This window comes from Dermacentor andersoni, chromosome 8 (assembly GCF_023375885.2).
Source record: "Dermacentor andersoni chromosome 8, qqDerAnde1_hic_scaffold, whole genome shotgun sequence".
In the NCBI taxonomy this organism is placed as follows: Eukaryota; Metazoa; Arthropoda; class Arachnida; order Ixodida; family Ixodidae; genus Dermacentor; species Dermacentor andersoni.
In genome coordinates, this window is record NC_092821.1 from 20,127,604 (window position 1) to 20,142,385 (window position 14,782).

At 48.0% G+C, this 14,782-nt stretch overlaps 1 protein-coding gene across 1 annotated transcript; it reads right to left on the reverse strand.

Annotated features, from left to right (window-relative positions):
- Positions 1 to 4,724: 4,724 nt before the first annotated feature.
- LOC126526625 (putative nuclease HARBI1) lies at positions 4,725 to 9,021 on the reverse strand. Its single transcript, XM_055068230.2, has 4 exons — positions 8,453 to 9,021; positions 7,733 to 7,868; positions 7,263 to 7,668; positions 4,725 to 4,767 (listed from the first exon to the last, which is right to left on the reverse strand). Exons 1-3 carry the CDS (start codon positions 9,011 to 9,013, stop codon positions 7,277 to 7,279), a joined length of 1,089 nt encoding a protein of 362 aa, XP_054924205.1. The 5' UTR covers positions 9,014 to 9,021; the 3' UTR covers positions 4,725 to 4,767; positions 7,263 to 7,276.
- Between the last annotated feature and the right edge of the window lie 5,761 nt (positions 9,022 to 14,782).

Sequence of the window (14,782 nt, forward strand, 5' to 3'; positions counted from 1 at the left end):
TGCGAAAGTTTTGCGATTGCGGTGGCCCAATTGTTATTCTTGGAGAAGAAGCCGTCCGAGCCGATGTCAGCCACATGCCATCACTAGCGTCGACCACGCGTCTTCGTATTGTGTCCCGCACTGATAAATTGTAAGGCTCGGCACGTCGACACGGAGAGGCCCAGTTTTTGTTTCTCCGACAGTGAGCCAATGAACTCGAATAGCGACTACACCATCTTTGACGGCAAGCGGCTGAAGAGGAAATACCGCAAGACAAACGAAGATGTCCGACCCAGCGCACAGCCTGCTCCGACACACAGGATTGCTTTTGTGCATCTGGACGTCTCTAATAATGTACCTTCCGTACACTGACAGACTTTCAACACATACATTAATAGTGTGGCTTGGAAAGCAAATATCGTAGCGCGTTTCAACATAAAGCAAGACATAGTTGCCGTGGAAGTTGCGACGCAGGCTCCACTAGAAAATTTGAAAACTGTGCGCATACTAGGAATTTGGTAGGTGCTATTTCCGACTTCGTGCGTGACATCAGTGACCAAGAGTTACAAAGGCTTCCGTCTTCAACGGTGAAGGTCATCGACTTTCTTCGCTGCTTTAGTTTGACAAGCTTCAAGCTTATTTTCGGTGGGAGACGCCTTATTTGATTATGTCGAGCGGGCCCAGAGGAGGCACCCGGTGAGGGCTTAGGTGCACCAACATCTGCAATGTCACAAGTGCCTAAAGCTAGTCCGTGATACAACCTCATGCTCCTCATGCTAAAAAAAAAGAAATAAAAAGCTGATATCATGATGGCTTCCACGAGGTTAATTCTAAGGATTGTCCTAAACAGACAATGAATATAAAAATCAGCAAGAAAAGTAGGCCCCACAGAGAGCTGGTAGTGTAAGTCCAGCACTGCTGGAGACGATCGCGTCGTCGACGAGGACAAGCTCTAGGCCCAAGCAAGAGCTCCCTTGCTCGAATTTCGCCAGGCCAGCATAACGTAGCTGAAAGGCATCGATATATCACTCCTTTCCAATAATTCAAACGAGCCGCGCAAGTCCCGAATCGAATGTATTCTAGCAGACATGGTCATCTTCCGGGGGCGTGTGTCTCGTGCCTCGTGCTGCGAATTGCGAGATCTAAGGAAAAGGGAAGAAGAATGAAAAAGAGCCCCTTCGGCTCCGCTACGGTCTGAACGGTTCTCAAATCTTTCACTCCCTGACTCGTGCCTTCTTGTAGAGGATCTAGCCTCGGTCCCTACAACGTGAATTCGGACGTTACTACGGCAAGCACGACGTCATGGACGATGTCACGAACGAGAGACAAACAACCAGCGCAGAGGGCTTGATCACGACGCAGATTCATCTGCGGTGCTTTTGGCTGAAAAATCATGCAGTCTACTTAACTCACCAGAAGGCAATCTTAAACCTTCCGCGCCTTACCTGCAGGGCGCAAGGTTCCTGCACGCTGTATCGGCTATATCTTCAGAAATGATTAAAGAGTTGTAAGACGTTGTGGACGCGCCACATGGCACCACTTCCTGTGACCACTTGAAAACGAGGACCCCCAGCAGCTTCTCAGCGAAGAGGAGTTCCGCGACCGTCGACAGTGGGTTCTGCATCGTATGTCGTTGTGCTTCAATGGCTAGGCTGAACGCAAACTGCTCGCTGTTACGTTTACGCTTCCGTCAGCATTTGCCGCAGAATTTGGTGATCGCTTTGGCTACCACACCCGAAGACATGTCCCTCGAAAATCTCGCAGAGCTGGCCGACCATATCGCTGATTATTCAGCAAAAGGTATTGTGGCAACAACGACTGTGTGCTGTCGCACCTCGAAGATTCTCACCTGGAGGAAATGATTCAGAAACTTGCTCGGACCATTACTTTATTACTGCCATTGCCCTACCATCGTCAGCTTGACCGCGATTGCCGTTACAAATTCCACTCTTGGTCTAGCTCCTGTTCTAGCCTTCGACGCGGCGCATGCTGCTGGTAGCACAACACAGAGAAGTGGTTCTCGCTGAAGCAGGGAAAGGTTACTGCGGTTCTGGTTACACAACAAATTCGGTTCCAGTGCAAATCAATGCCGCTTCCCTTGCACCTGGTCGGGAAACTTGCCGCAGAGTCACTGATGGCAGCCGGTGACTTTTACCTTACAACAAACCATCTGTTCTACGTTACTGGCAGCATTGCCGGACAACGATTTGTCGAGAACACAGGTGCAGAGGTCAGCGTCGTCCCTGCCACGTTGCTATACCGGTAGTGCGCCAAGAATACCTGAGCCCTTTTCAGCAGCCAAGAACTCTTCTCTCAATATATATGGCCAATGTTCTTTTACCATCGACTTGGGTCTCCGGCGCTCCTTTCCATGGCCGTTCACTATTGCAGGCACACGTATGGTCATATTGGGCGCGGCTTTTCGGACCTACTTCGCCCTTATTGTTGGCGTCTGTGCTCGTCGCTTCGTGAACATGATGACCAGGATATCTATAGAAGGTATCCTCGCTCCTATGACATCAATCGCTAGAACGGTACCGCATACATCATCTAGCGGTGGTCTCAATTCTGTCAGACTTCACGAAGCCTTAGAATATTGACACGTGTACTTCTTTACCGAGTGACCGCGTTTCATCGTCTAACAAATGTTAATGCTGTCGCTCAGCGTTGGACGCGCTTGCATATGTCAAAAGTTTCTGGAACGTTATCGATGGCTCTATCCGCTGTCTGTTATTGCCGAACATTGTGTAATCTGATCACATGTACGCGTGACATGAATGGTGTAGAACTTTCTGAACGAGACGCGGACACCAGCGAATACTCTGGAACGGTCGATAGCTCATGCATAAAAGTGGACGCGCTTGACCGGCAGATCAGATCTTCGACGATCGCCGAGTGTCGCCTGTTTTTCAAGGCACAGGTCCCCCCCCAAAAAATGCTAGTTCCGCCATTCACAGTTTTGGTACTTCCTTCACCGTCACTATCAGGAGACGGTGACTGATAACATCTAGCTGTCAGTACATCACAATATCATGTCACCACAGACCCCTCCCACCTTTGTTCCGATGACCTAGAAGTCTCGCTGGTTACCGCCTTGCCACCGCAAAAAGAGAATTCCATGCATAGTGAAACTGGGTATCGCCGCGTCGTCCGCTGAGCAATAGGTTTTCTACTCTCTGCATGGTACCAAAGCGTGAGGCAGGGGAGTGGCGCTGGTACACCGGCGACAGTGAGCTCAACGCGCACTCCTTCCCTGATCAACATCGACGCCCTTACATAAAATTTATGACTTCGCAGCCAACCAGTTTGCAATGGTAATATTCAGCAAGATATATTTATTTAAGTCCTACCATGAAATCGCTGTGAAGCCAGCGAACACTGCGACACCACTCGGCCTTTTTCGAGTACGCCCGTATCCTGTTCGGGGGGAGAAACACTACTCAGATGTTCTAAAGGTTTATCAAGGAGGTCGCTCAGGGATCCCGCTTCATCTTTGAACGCCTCCTGATGGCTAGTATTTCCCCTGAGCAGCATAGCAGCCACTTTCGCCTGCTATTTTCTCGATTCCAGGAGCACGGCCTTCTCATCAACCACGCAAGGTACCTTTCGTGTGCATGACATTGATTTCCTCAGACACCGCCTGCCTTCCGAAGGAATTACACCATTAGAAAACAAAGTTCAAGCCTTACACGATTTGCCTTGCCCAACGTCACTGCGAAAGCTCCCTGGGTTCCTTGGGCTGCTCAACCAACCCCCGGAAGGCAAATCCTAGTTTTGTTTTAAAGGAATATGCAGGCTCCAAGTGGTTGGCGGACATCGTAACTTATTGTCTCATTTCTGTTTTCGTGAACTTACAATCGGGCGAAGCGCGGGAAGTGGCTGAATTCGTGCATCCGTCGAGCTTACCCCCGCTTACCATCGCCATTCGCTCAGCGATATCACAAGTCGGATCGCGCTTAGTCATCTGCTTCGGTTGTTATCCCAAGTATGAAGATGGGAAAGATAAGACAGAGAAGCTTGATCAGACGTGCAACGAACGGAACAGGCAGGAAACCAGGGGCGCGATCTTGTACGCGTTCCAAAATAGAACGGACCGCCTCCGTTCTAAACGTCACGAAATAGGCGGTTCGCACTGTTCGCGAGAACGAGAGGAAGCAAACAGCCAATGAGCGAAGTGGAAGCCTGCGTCACGCTTTTGACGTCTGCTTGGGGACCGTGTAATATATTGAGAAGCGTTTGCAACATGTTGAAAAATATTTTGCTATTATGAGTGAGTAGCAAAATGTGTTGGTATTGCTTTTCAAAGATTCAATCTGGAATGCAAAACGATTGAAACAAAATATTGTGGTTAATGTCTTCAAATGGCGCTAGGTGGTGTCGCAGTTTTGCGAAACGTTTAGTGATGGCGCTAGCTACCACCCCGTTTCAAGCACACGGCGCGAATTTTGAAGCGGTTGGTTTAGTCGTTCAGTTGAAGCCATGGCGCTTAACGTTGAAGCACCGACGAAGGGGCCGCGCGTGTCGGAAGCTCAGAAGGAGACGGTGGTCGCCTTCATGCAAGAGCATCCCCAGCTGGCTATAAGATCCAGCGAGCTGGGGCCACGCTTCACTGCTGGCGACCGCCGACGGCTGTGGCAGCAGCTAGCCGACCAGCTCAACACGCAAGGCCCCGTCGTGAAAACCGTCGAGCAGTGGCAAGAGTGGTGGCGGAAGCAAGTCTTCGAGGCCCGCACCTATGGCGCGCACCTGGAACAGGTGCGCGCCATAGCGCAGGACATCGCTGAGCACCTGCAGCAAGCGAGAAATTAATTTATTTTATTCATTTGTTTCACCAGTTCCGTTTGTTTTGTTTATTTATTGTTTGAGTTTCCTTTCAGTAATAGAGGAGGATTTTTTTATTTGAAGGTGCAATGCGCGCACCCATTTTTGTTCTGTTGTTTGAGTTTCCTTTGAGTAATAGAGGAGGATATTTTGGTTGAGAGGTGCAATGCGCGCGCCCATTTTTGTTCTGTTTGAGTTTCCTTTGAGTAATAGAGGAGGATTTTTTGGTTGAGAGGTGCAATGCGCACACCCATTTTTGTTCTGTTGTATTTGCCTCTTTCTATTTATACTTATCCAGCTGCAATGCCAGCGTGCTTTTTTTATTTACACATTTCGGAGGCGCCTAGTCATTCACACTGGAATCGTTACAAATAGTTGTCGATTTTTGTGTATGGGTTTCGTACTGCGATATTTATATTGCTTCACTCTGTTGTAGCTTACTGCACTCATTATGAAGCGTTACCGCATAGTGTTTGCACTGTGATATTTTCATTTCGGCACAGTGAGGCTAAGGTGCAACGACTACAATGTCGTCTTTATTCCGAAGCACCAAACTAGTCACTCTTTAAGTTGCATAGTTTCACAAATGAAAATGACCATCATCATTGCACCACACCAGAGATTGGTTTCCTCTAGTCTTCGTTCCAAGGCAGTCATTGCAAGAATCTTTCACGCGTGACACTTTCTGGGTGCTGTGAGATTGTAGAGCCAATTATTCATGTTTTATGTAACATGTTTCATCACAGCTGGCAAGCGCACTCACCTTCTTACAATTATGATTCACCTGTTGTTTAGCATCGCACAATTGCTGCCGAGAAATGAATGTTTCTAGTCAGTGACTCAACACTGACAAGGGAATGAACATACCTGGGATAGTCATTCTTTCTTGCAAGGTCACGTAAATGTAACTGCAAGTTTTACATGCCGTGGTGAAAACGAATTGTGTGATGCTGATGTTGCAATGTTGTCACATGCTTTGCTACCTGAAATGTTGTACTACAAGGTTTGTGATGTACTTGTCATTATAGAGTGTGATAAAGTTGACCTATCTATTTTTTTGCGCTTTTACGTTAATTTACATCTACCCATTTGGACATGCTGTGACGAGTGTGATGCTGTCACTACACTCGGCGTTACATTTTGTTTGTGTTTGAATCCGCATTCATTACGCGTTACTTGCTTGCCTCGCCTGCGTATTCATGCTTGCACAGAAGTTTTGATACACCTAGCACAAGAGATGGCTAGCAAGCATATTGCCTCACTCCTACCAACGTACACTGAGCGTATAAATGCACAGGATGCGGCGGTTGCGTTCATTCTGATGTATTTTATGAACATTTTTCGCACCTTTTGCTGATGGTGACCATGAGTACAGAGTGCCACTCATATGTATTGCTTCCATCAAGTCTGCCATGACTATGATGGGTCAGGGGATGTTTTTATTTCATATTTCATGTGATATTTAAAGAAAAGGCGCCCCAGCCCATTCTAATTCTTCTGATTATTTCAGTCTCGTGATCTGGATCCGCAGTCACTACCTGTCCTAAGTAGATGTATTCCCTTACCACTTCCAGTGCCTCACTACCTATCGTAAACTGCTGTTCTCTTCCGAGACTGTTAAACATTACTTTAGTTTTCTGCAGATTAATTTTTAGATCCACCTTTCTGCTTTGCCTCTCCAGGTCAGTGAGCATGCATTGCAGCTGCTCCCCTGAGTTACTAAGCAAGGCAATATCATCATCGAATCGCAAGTTACTAAGTTATTCTCCATTAACTCTTATCCCCAATTCTTCCCAATCCAGGTCTCTGAATACCTCCTGTAAACATGCTGTGAATAGCATTGGAGAGATCATATCTCCCTGCCTGACGCCTTTCTTTATTGGGATTTTGTTGCTTTCTTTATGGAGGACTACGGTGGCTGTGGAGCCGCTATAGATATCTTTCAGTATTTTTACATACGGCTCGTCTACACCCTGATTGCGCAATGCCTCCATGACTGCTGAGGTTTCGACTGAATCAAACGCTTTCTCGTAATCAATGAAAGCTATTATAAAGGTTGGTTATATTCCGCACATTTTTCGATCACCTGATTGATAGTGTGAATATGGTCTATTGTTGAGTAGCCTTTACGGATTCCCGACTCGTGCTTTGGTTGACGGAAGTCTAAGGTGTTCCTGATTCTATTTGCAATTACCTTAGTAAATACTTTGTAGGCAACGGACAGTAAGCTGATCGGTCTATAATTTTTCAAGTCTTTGGCGAAAAACGAAGTGTACTTCGTTTGTGTTTAAATTATCATAATCTGTCGGATGTGTGGATTGGGAACATTGACCATCCGTATGGAGGTGCACTTGTTGTGTATACAAATTTTTTAATGTACTTTCCGCTGTACAAACACAGCCCTGCGATAGCCTAAGGGCACTGCACTTTGTATAAATAAATTATGTATTATGAAAACTCACCATTCCTGTGTCCTTCAGAAAAGGTTGACAACGGCGCTGCGCTGCTGCCTTCCTCTGAGGAACACGTCGTGTGGTGCCAGCACCTGGATGTCTCCTGGCTCCTCTGGCTCCTCAGCTGGTGGCACTTCCCCACCATGATCGTCCAATGTCCAGTCGCCCGCGTCCAAGGCAATGTTATGGAGAGCGACGCATGCATAAATGATTCGCGCTGCTCTATCGGGGCTGTATAGCAGTGTCCGAAAGCGCTGCAAGCAGCGGAACTTGCTTTTCAACACCCCGATACATCTCTCCACAACATTGCGCATGGATGCGTGCTCCTGGTTGTAGTGGCCTTCAGAGGTGGTGCCGGCATGGCTGCCAGGTACTGGAACAAGCAGCCATGGCTCGAGAGGATATCCTGAGTCTCCTATTACAGAAAGTGACAGCTGAGTGCTCTGCCCTAGTTAGGGGTACGCATTACGAATACTAACCAAGCAGATACTCGCCAGGCTGCAGTTGTGCGGCTAGGCGTGCACGCAGTGGGTTGTGCTGCCACACCCAAGAGTCATGGCACGAACCAGGAAACCGGGGGTCCACAACAAGAATGCGAAGTTCCGCATTGCAAACCTGCAATGGGGAGCAATCCAAAATAGCACTGCAGATATGCTCGAAATCCGTTTTGCCATTCATATGCACAAAAGAATAAACGTACGCTGGTACAAGTAGCAGACTGTTTCAGCCATAGGCGTGCACAGGGTCTTGCAATTGGGGGGGGGGGGGGCAATGCGCCACCCCCCCCCCTTGTGTGGACGCCTATGGTTCGCACTAATTGATAGCTAAATGAAAACTCTAGGCCCGCTATTGCGCAAGAACCCCCATACGAGCCAAAGCCAGCCCATGCAATGGTTGTAAGTACTTCCGTGTTCAAAATGCTTCCATCGTGTCTTCCCTACAGTGTATCCATTTCTGCTACGACTTCTGCCCATTTAAAACACAATTTTGGAACGGCAGACTGATTATGCACAACACATGGCACTCATCATTACTCCCGACATGTCAGATTTCAACGAGCTCGTAAACAGTTCCCCGCATGTCCTCTTTTAATCGTTACATTACTTGTTATGCCAGCTTGGGAACTAAACTGAATTGCAACTATGGCCGAGTAAAAATGGCAACCACAGTTTGAAGTAAAACATTCCAACGGTACTTACGACCATGACGTTTAGGGCGTAATAACCCTTCCTCGACATGAAGCTCGCCGTGTCAGCCGGGCTGAGTCCCTCTGGCTTCATAATGGCGATCAATGTGCCATCGACGCACGCTAGCACGCCTGGAATGGCGCCGCGTCGCGCAAACGCCGCCTTTGCCTCATCCTTGGCAGCCGGTGTCAATGGAAAGTCCACCAACTTTCGCCGGGCAGACACGGAAATGATGGCCTCCGTCACCTCGTGAATGGTGCTGCTCACGGCCGACTGTGCCATGCCAACGTGTTCCTCGCGACCAACGCTCCTCTGGAAGCTTCCGGTGCCGAAGAATCGCAGCGCGCACAACACTTTCCTTTCTGTGGAAAGGCCACTGGCTCGCTGGCATCCAATGATAGGGTCAAGCTCGTCGCACAAGCTACGCACTGTTCGTTTGGACAGACGAAAATACTGCCGGAACTCTTCTTCCGTCAACTCTTCAAATGCATCATCTACCTCGGGTCGTCGTCTCTGCGCGACTGCAGCAGCCGCACAGGCGACACGAAAAGGCACGGCAGAGAAAAACGCCATGTTCTCCAACTGTTGGGAGCGCGGAATCGGATTGAACCGGATACGAAAGATGCTAACTGCCCCAAGTACTTACGTTCTAATCCAATCCAAGCCATCTGGTAGCCGTTCTAATCCGTTCTATCGCTCCGGACGGACTCTCCGTCCGTTCCGTGGCGTTCGTCCGTTAGCAGACGACACGGAATGATTATGCTCGATGGAACGGACCGCCTCCGTTCTATTTTGGAACGCGTACAAGATCGCACCCCAGGTCGACGAGGCATTAGACGAAGATGGCTCAATTGGAGGATCACAAGTGTTAGGTGGCTCTGTGGGGCTCTAACACCGGGAATTCCTGTTCTGCAAAGTTTTTCATGTTTCCTTATGACAGGAGGCAAGCACTATTTCACTTTATTTTATGAGCAGGTATTCATTTTCCGTAACTAAACCAGTTCTGTGCAAGCATGAGTGGACTGACCTAGGAACAGTGTCGCTCGACCCATTCGTCATGACGGCAGGCCATCTACTGTCGGTGAAATACGTGTACTGAAGGGCTTGAGTGCATGCTTGTTTTTATTGCTCAGTTACCTTGTTTTAGGCTAAGCTTCGGTGTGCGCAAGTTCTTGGGCACCTGTTTTTAGAAGAGGAGCAATGTTATTTGTATTGCCGCTAACATTTCTTTATTATTAGCAGTAAAACAAGTACAGCCTATTTATTCTTGTCACGTAGTAGTGACCGTGAGCAAAGCAGCAATAGAGAGAATGATGAAACTAGCATTTTATTGAGCGAACTTATGCACTAAAGAAACACGCTGTACTCAAAAAACGGCGACAGCGACGCATAGAGTCGGCGATGGTCGAAAATCTGATCAGCGGGTCACGCGCGTCAGCTTTTATACATCAGTCGTCCAATGTTCCAGAGTAATCGCTGGGACCCGCGTGTCTTCCACAAAGTTCTCCATCATTCGCGTCGCGCATGTATCTGATCAGATTACACAAGGTTCGGTCAAAGACAGCCTGATGGAACCATCGATAGCATTCCAGAAACTTCATCTACATGCAGGCGTGTCCTGCGCTTTGCGATAACATTTGTTAGGCGGTGAAACGTGGTCGCCCAATAAAGTTAAAGAATTACACGGGTCATTACCCCTTCCCCCTCTTAAAAAAGCATCGCCCCGATGCTACAAATATAAGAGAGCGAAACACAAAAGGACACTTATCAAACAAATGTAATAAAACAACGAAAAGAAACAAAGAAACGGTACATGAAGGCAAAGCACTTTTACCTGATGTCATGTAGTAGTGACGGTGAGGAAAGCAGCCATACTGGGAATGGCAAACTAGCGTATTATTGGGCGAACTTTTGAACTAAAAACACGCACATGCTCAAAGAACAGCTACAGTGGCGAACACAGAACACAATAGTAATTGATTAGGAGCTCGAAATCTCCCTTGCGATGAAAAGTGCTAATACGTTTTTTTTTTTTTTATGATTGGTTGGGTCTTTGCATTCATATTGCTTCAAAATACTGCTCTCATACTAACCATGCTTTACTGTAGATATGAAAATCAAGGAAAAGATGACGAAAGGCAAATTAGTGTCCTCATAATTGCTGTGCTTTTCTATAGATATTGTCGCAGTTCACAAAGCACAGGGGCGGCATTGCGGCAAGTCGCAGAACCGCATTGTACTCGAAAAGGACGTGCAGAGTGCAGGCCAGCACAAAAGAACGGCTTTGTCTTCTCTTTATCGTGCTCGTATTTTATAGCACCCCGGTCGTCTTCTTTGTCACCGTCAGGGTGTAGTTGGCAGAAATAGGGACGCGGCGTTACCTTCCCTCCAGAGCGCGCATCGTAGCGATGCTCATGAAATAGTAGTCGTTGGACTCGATAAGTAGCATTTTGTTGTCCACATTTCAGAAAGATGCGGCTTCATGCACACCACGTTGACTACCTCAGACACCAGATGACGTAGTTTGGAGCTGCATGAATCGTCACCCACGACCTCTTAATTCACGTCGCTCATACGGCGCAGAACCTTGTATGGTCCGAAGTATTGGCGTGGAAGTTTCCTACAGAGGCCTCTGCCTCTTACCGAATACGAAACCCAGACCCGCTCCCCGGGTGTATATGCGACGAATTGGTGGTGGAGATTGCATCGTGGGCCATCATGTTTTTGCTCTGTAGCACGCATGCGAGCCGTCGTGCTTCCTCGGCGCGCTCAGTGAATTCTGCGGCATCTGCGTGCGAATCACAATAGTCATGAGGCAGCCTAGAACTAAGCATCGTAGTGGCTTCTTGACCATAGGTCAAACCAAACGGTGTCATTTTGGTTGTTTCCTGGCTTGCCGTATAATATGCCAATGTGACGTATAGCAATATTTTGTCCCAATTCTTGTGCTCCACATCGACGTACATGCAAAGTATGTTTGCGACAGTCTTGTTGAAGCATTCTGAAAGCCATTCGTTTGTGGGTGAAAGGCTGCCGTCGGCCTATGCGCTGTGCCACTGAGCGTGAGCACAATTCGCACAAGCTTAGCTGGGAATTCGGTTCCTTTATCGGTTATGACGACCGCTGTAGCACCCTATGTAGGGGCAATGTTCTGGATATGGAACCGTGCCGCTTCAGCTGCAGTGCCACTCAGGATCACCTAGGTTTCAGCGTATCGGGTGAGATAGTCCGTCACGACTATGACCCACTTATTCCCGCTGTCAGATATTGGAAAAAGTCCAATAAGGTCTGTTCCCATTTGAGCAAACGGCGTTTCCGTTACTGCAACATGCTGCAGTAGCCCATCGGGTTTGATCGGCGGTTCTTTGCGTCGCTGGCACTCAAAGCAAGTTCTAACGCAATGTTTCACCTCTGCTGCGAGCCTTGACCAGTAGTATCTTTCTTTGATTCATGCCAATGCTCGCGTGTAACCGACGAGGCCCGAGGTGGCTTCGTCATGGCAGGCTTACAAGTTCTCGTGGCGGATATTTTCAGGAACTACTAGCAGATAGCTCTTCCCTGTTGAAGAGAAGTTCTTCCTGTAGAGAATTCCGTTACGTAAACAGAGTGATGGTAGACTCCTTCAAAATAATCTCGATACATTTGTAGCTCTCCCTTGCGAGAACTCTCTGAGTAACTTGAGCTCCCGGTCATCTTCCTGTTCCCGAGAGATGGTGGCCACATCAACAACTCCTTCAAAACCTGCGTATTCATCCTCATCGGCGTTGCAATAGGTTATCTCGAGAGGCAGTCGGCCTCTAAATGCTGCCTTCCTGACTTTTACACTACTGTCATGTCGTATTCTTCAACCTGCAAGCTTCAACGTGCCAAACCTCCAGAAGGATCGTTCATATCGTTTAACCAACAAAGGAACTGAGGGTCGCTTACGACTTGAAAAACACACCCTTATAAGTACACGCTAAACTTCGCGACTGCCCATAAGACAGCAAGGCATTCCTTCTCCGTGTTTGAGTAGTTCGACTCAGCACGTGACAATGTTCTGCTCGCATAGGAGACTACTCTCGGCACCGTCTTCTGACGGAACCACAACAGAGCCAAGGCCCACGCAGCTTGCATCTGTGTGGATCGCTGTTGATGCATCCTCGTCAAAGTGACCGAGCACCGGCGGAGTTTTTAGACACTGCCATAACTCGCTGAATGCCGCTTCTTGCTCTTCTCCCCATACAAACTCAACGTCTTTTCTTTTGAGGCGGGTGAGTGGAAAGGCGAGTTGCGCAAAATTCGTGGTAAATGGTTGATAATAGGCGCAGAGACCCAGGAAGCGTCTGACTGAGGTCTTATCCGTAGGCCGTGGGAACCTTGCGACCACTTCAATTTTATCCGGGTCAGGCCTAAAACCGTCTTGACTGATGACATGGCCTAGGAAATGAAGTTCTTCAAACCCAAACTGACATTTTTCTGGTTTCCATGTAAGCGCCGCCGACCGTAGGGCTTGAAGAGCCGACAGCAGCCGTTTTAGGTGTTCTTCAAAACTGGCAGAAAAATCAGTCACGTCATCGAAGTACTCCAGGCGAGTCTTCTACTTCAGACCGGATAGGACAGTGTCCATGAGCTTTTGAAACGTGTCTGGCAACGAGCATAAGCCGAAATGCAGAACCTTAAATTCGCAAAGCCATCGGGCATCTCAAAAGCAGTCTTCTCTAGATCGCGCTCACCACCTCTATTTCTATTGGCCAGTATCCACATTTAAGGCCCATAGAAGAGAAGTAACGCGCATGCGGTAGCCTGTCTAAAGAGTCGTCGATCCGGGGCAAGGAATAAACATATTTCTTTCTAACGTGATTTAATTTGCCATAATGAATGCAGAACCTCAACGTACCATCATTTTTTTTACAAGCACTACATGTGATGCCCAAGGGCTCGTTGGTGGCTGGATTACATCATCCTGTAGCATTTTCTCGACCGGCTGCTGTATTGCCTCACGTTCTTTCTGAGCCACACGACGAGGGTTTTGTCGTCGAATGGGGTTTGATGTCTCCTCTGTGATGATGGGGTGCTTTGTCAGCAGCGTTTGACCTACTCGCGACATAGATGAAAAGCTCTCCTTAGACTCTTCGAGCAGTTCCATAAAATGGTGTCTTTCTGTTGGCGCTAAGTTCAGGCCGACGTCAACAGCGGGTATGTATGGTGGTGTAAGAGCCTTGGCTTCTTGCATAGCAAAACAGTCTTGAGAGCGATTGATTTCATCTAGGTATGTGACAGCGGTACCTATACTGATGTGCCAACGTTCGTTTGTGAAATTTGCAAATAGCACCTCCGCAGGCCCGTCGACTAAGCCGACGATGCCACGGGCGATGGCAACGCCTTGGCGGAATAGAAAGGCAGTTACATGTTCCGCTACTGCATCTTTTTATACTGTGCGCCGTGCCCGACGGAAACAAGTCGGCATAATAGCGGCTTTATGCATACGTCCCCGTCAATAACACATAAGGCTTGGCGTTGCGTTCTGTGCCATGGGTAGGAAGTATGAAGAACGGCTGAGGAATATGGAAGAAAGTAAATGGGCTGGGAGAGTGTTCAGGTATCTGTAAAGGAAAAACATTGATTCACAGTGGAGGAAAAGAACTAGGAAGCTTACCAGCAAGTATGCGACCTCTACGGGGGGCAACACAGCAACAGTGAAGATGAAGCGGAAAGTCAGAGAGGCTGAAATAATCTCATGGGTGGGGGCAATGGAAATGAGACCTGCCATATGCAGCTACTTAAGAGGAAAAAACGAAATCAGGAAAGAAACAATTTATTATAACTCAAAGGGAAGCTCATCACTTTTCGAATCGAGATCTGGATGCCTTAGAACACGTACCTATAGACCGTTTTTTCGTAGGCGCCGCCATATTGTGAACGCCGTGGCGCCACCTATGAGCAGCGCCATACTGGCTTGGGTGAAAGCGGTCTTTTGCATGGCAGGTTTACGGTAGGTTCTGGCGTTTCTTTGCGCGGTCGTGCGGTCTCTTTAGTATGACGTGCGTCTTCTACGTGGTAAACGGTTCCGTGAGACGTGCTGAAGTGGTTTAAGGCGTCATGGCCGGAATTTCTGCTGGCGTTGAGGTTGAGGGAACACGCAGCGCGATGTGTGTGCGCATATTTGAGCCTACGATCAGCCTCGGAGATGAATTGTGTATTTCTGAATGTTCCAATCACTAATGTGACCTTATTGCAGTATTATCCTCTATTTCTAAGCTGCAATTTAGGATTCATGAAACATACTCACGATCGTAACAGCGTGGGTGCCGTTCTGCTAAGATAGGAGCTGTGATGTGATACTTTGACAAGCGTTCAAAC

What these genes read in the sequence shown, in the direction of transcription:
- LOC126526625 (XM_055068230.2), bottom strand. Translation starts at nt 9,013, where the DNA reads ATGGCGTTTTTCTCTGCCGTGCCTTTTCGTGTCGCCTGTGCGGCTGCT. An exon ending in ACGCCCTAAACGTCATGGTC is followed by an intron (nt 7,869 to 8,452) that starts GTAAGTACCGTT and finishes TCCCCATTGCAG; the next exon opens with GTTTGCAATGCGGAACTTCG. An exon ending in GCCTGGCGAGTATCTGCTTG is followed by an intron (nt 7,669 to 7,732) that starts GTTAGTATTCGT and finishes TTTCTGTAATAG; the next exon opens with GAGACTCAGGATATCCTCTC.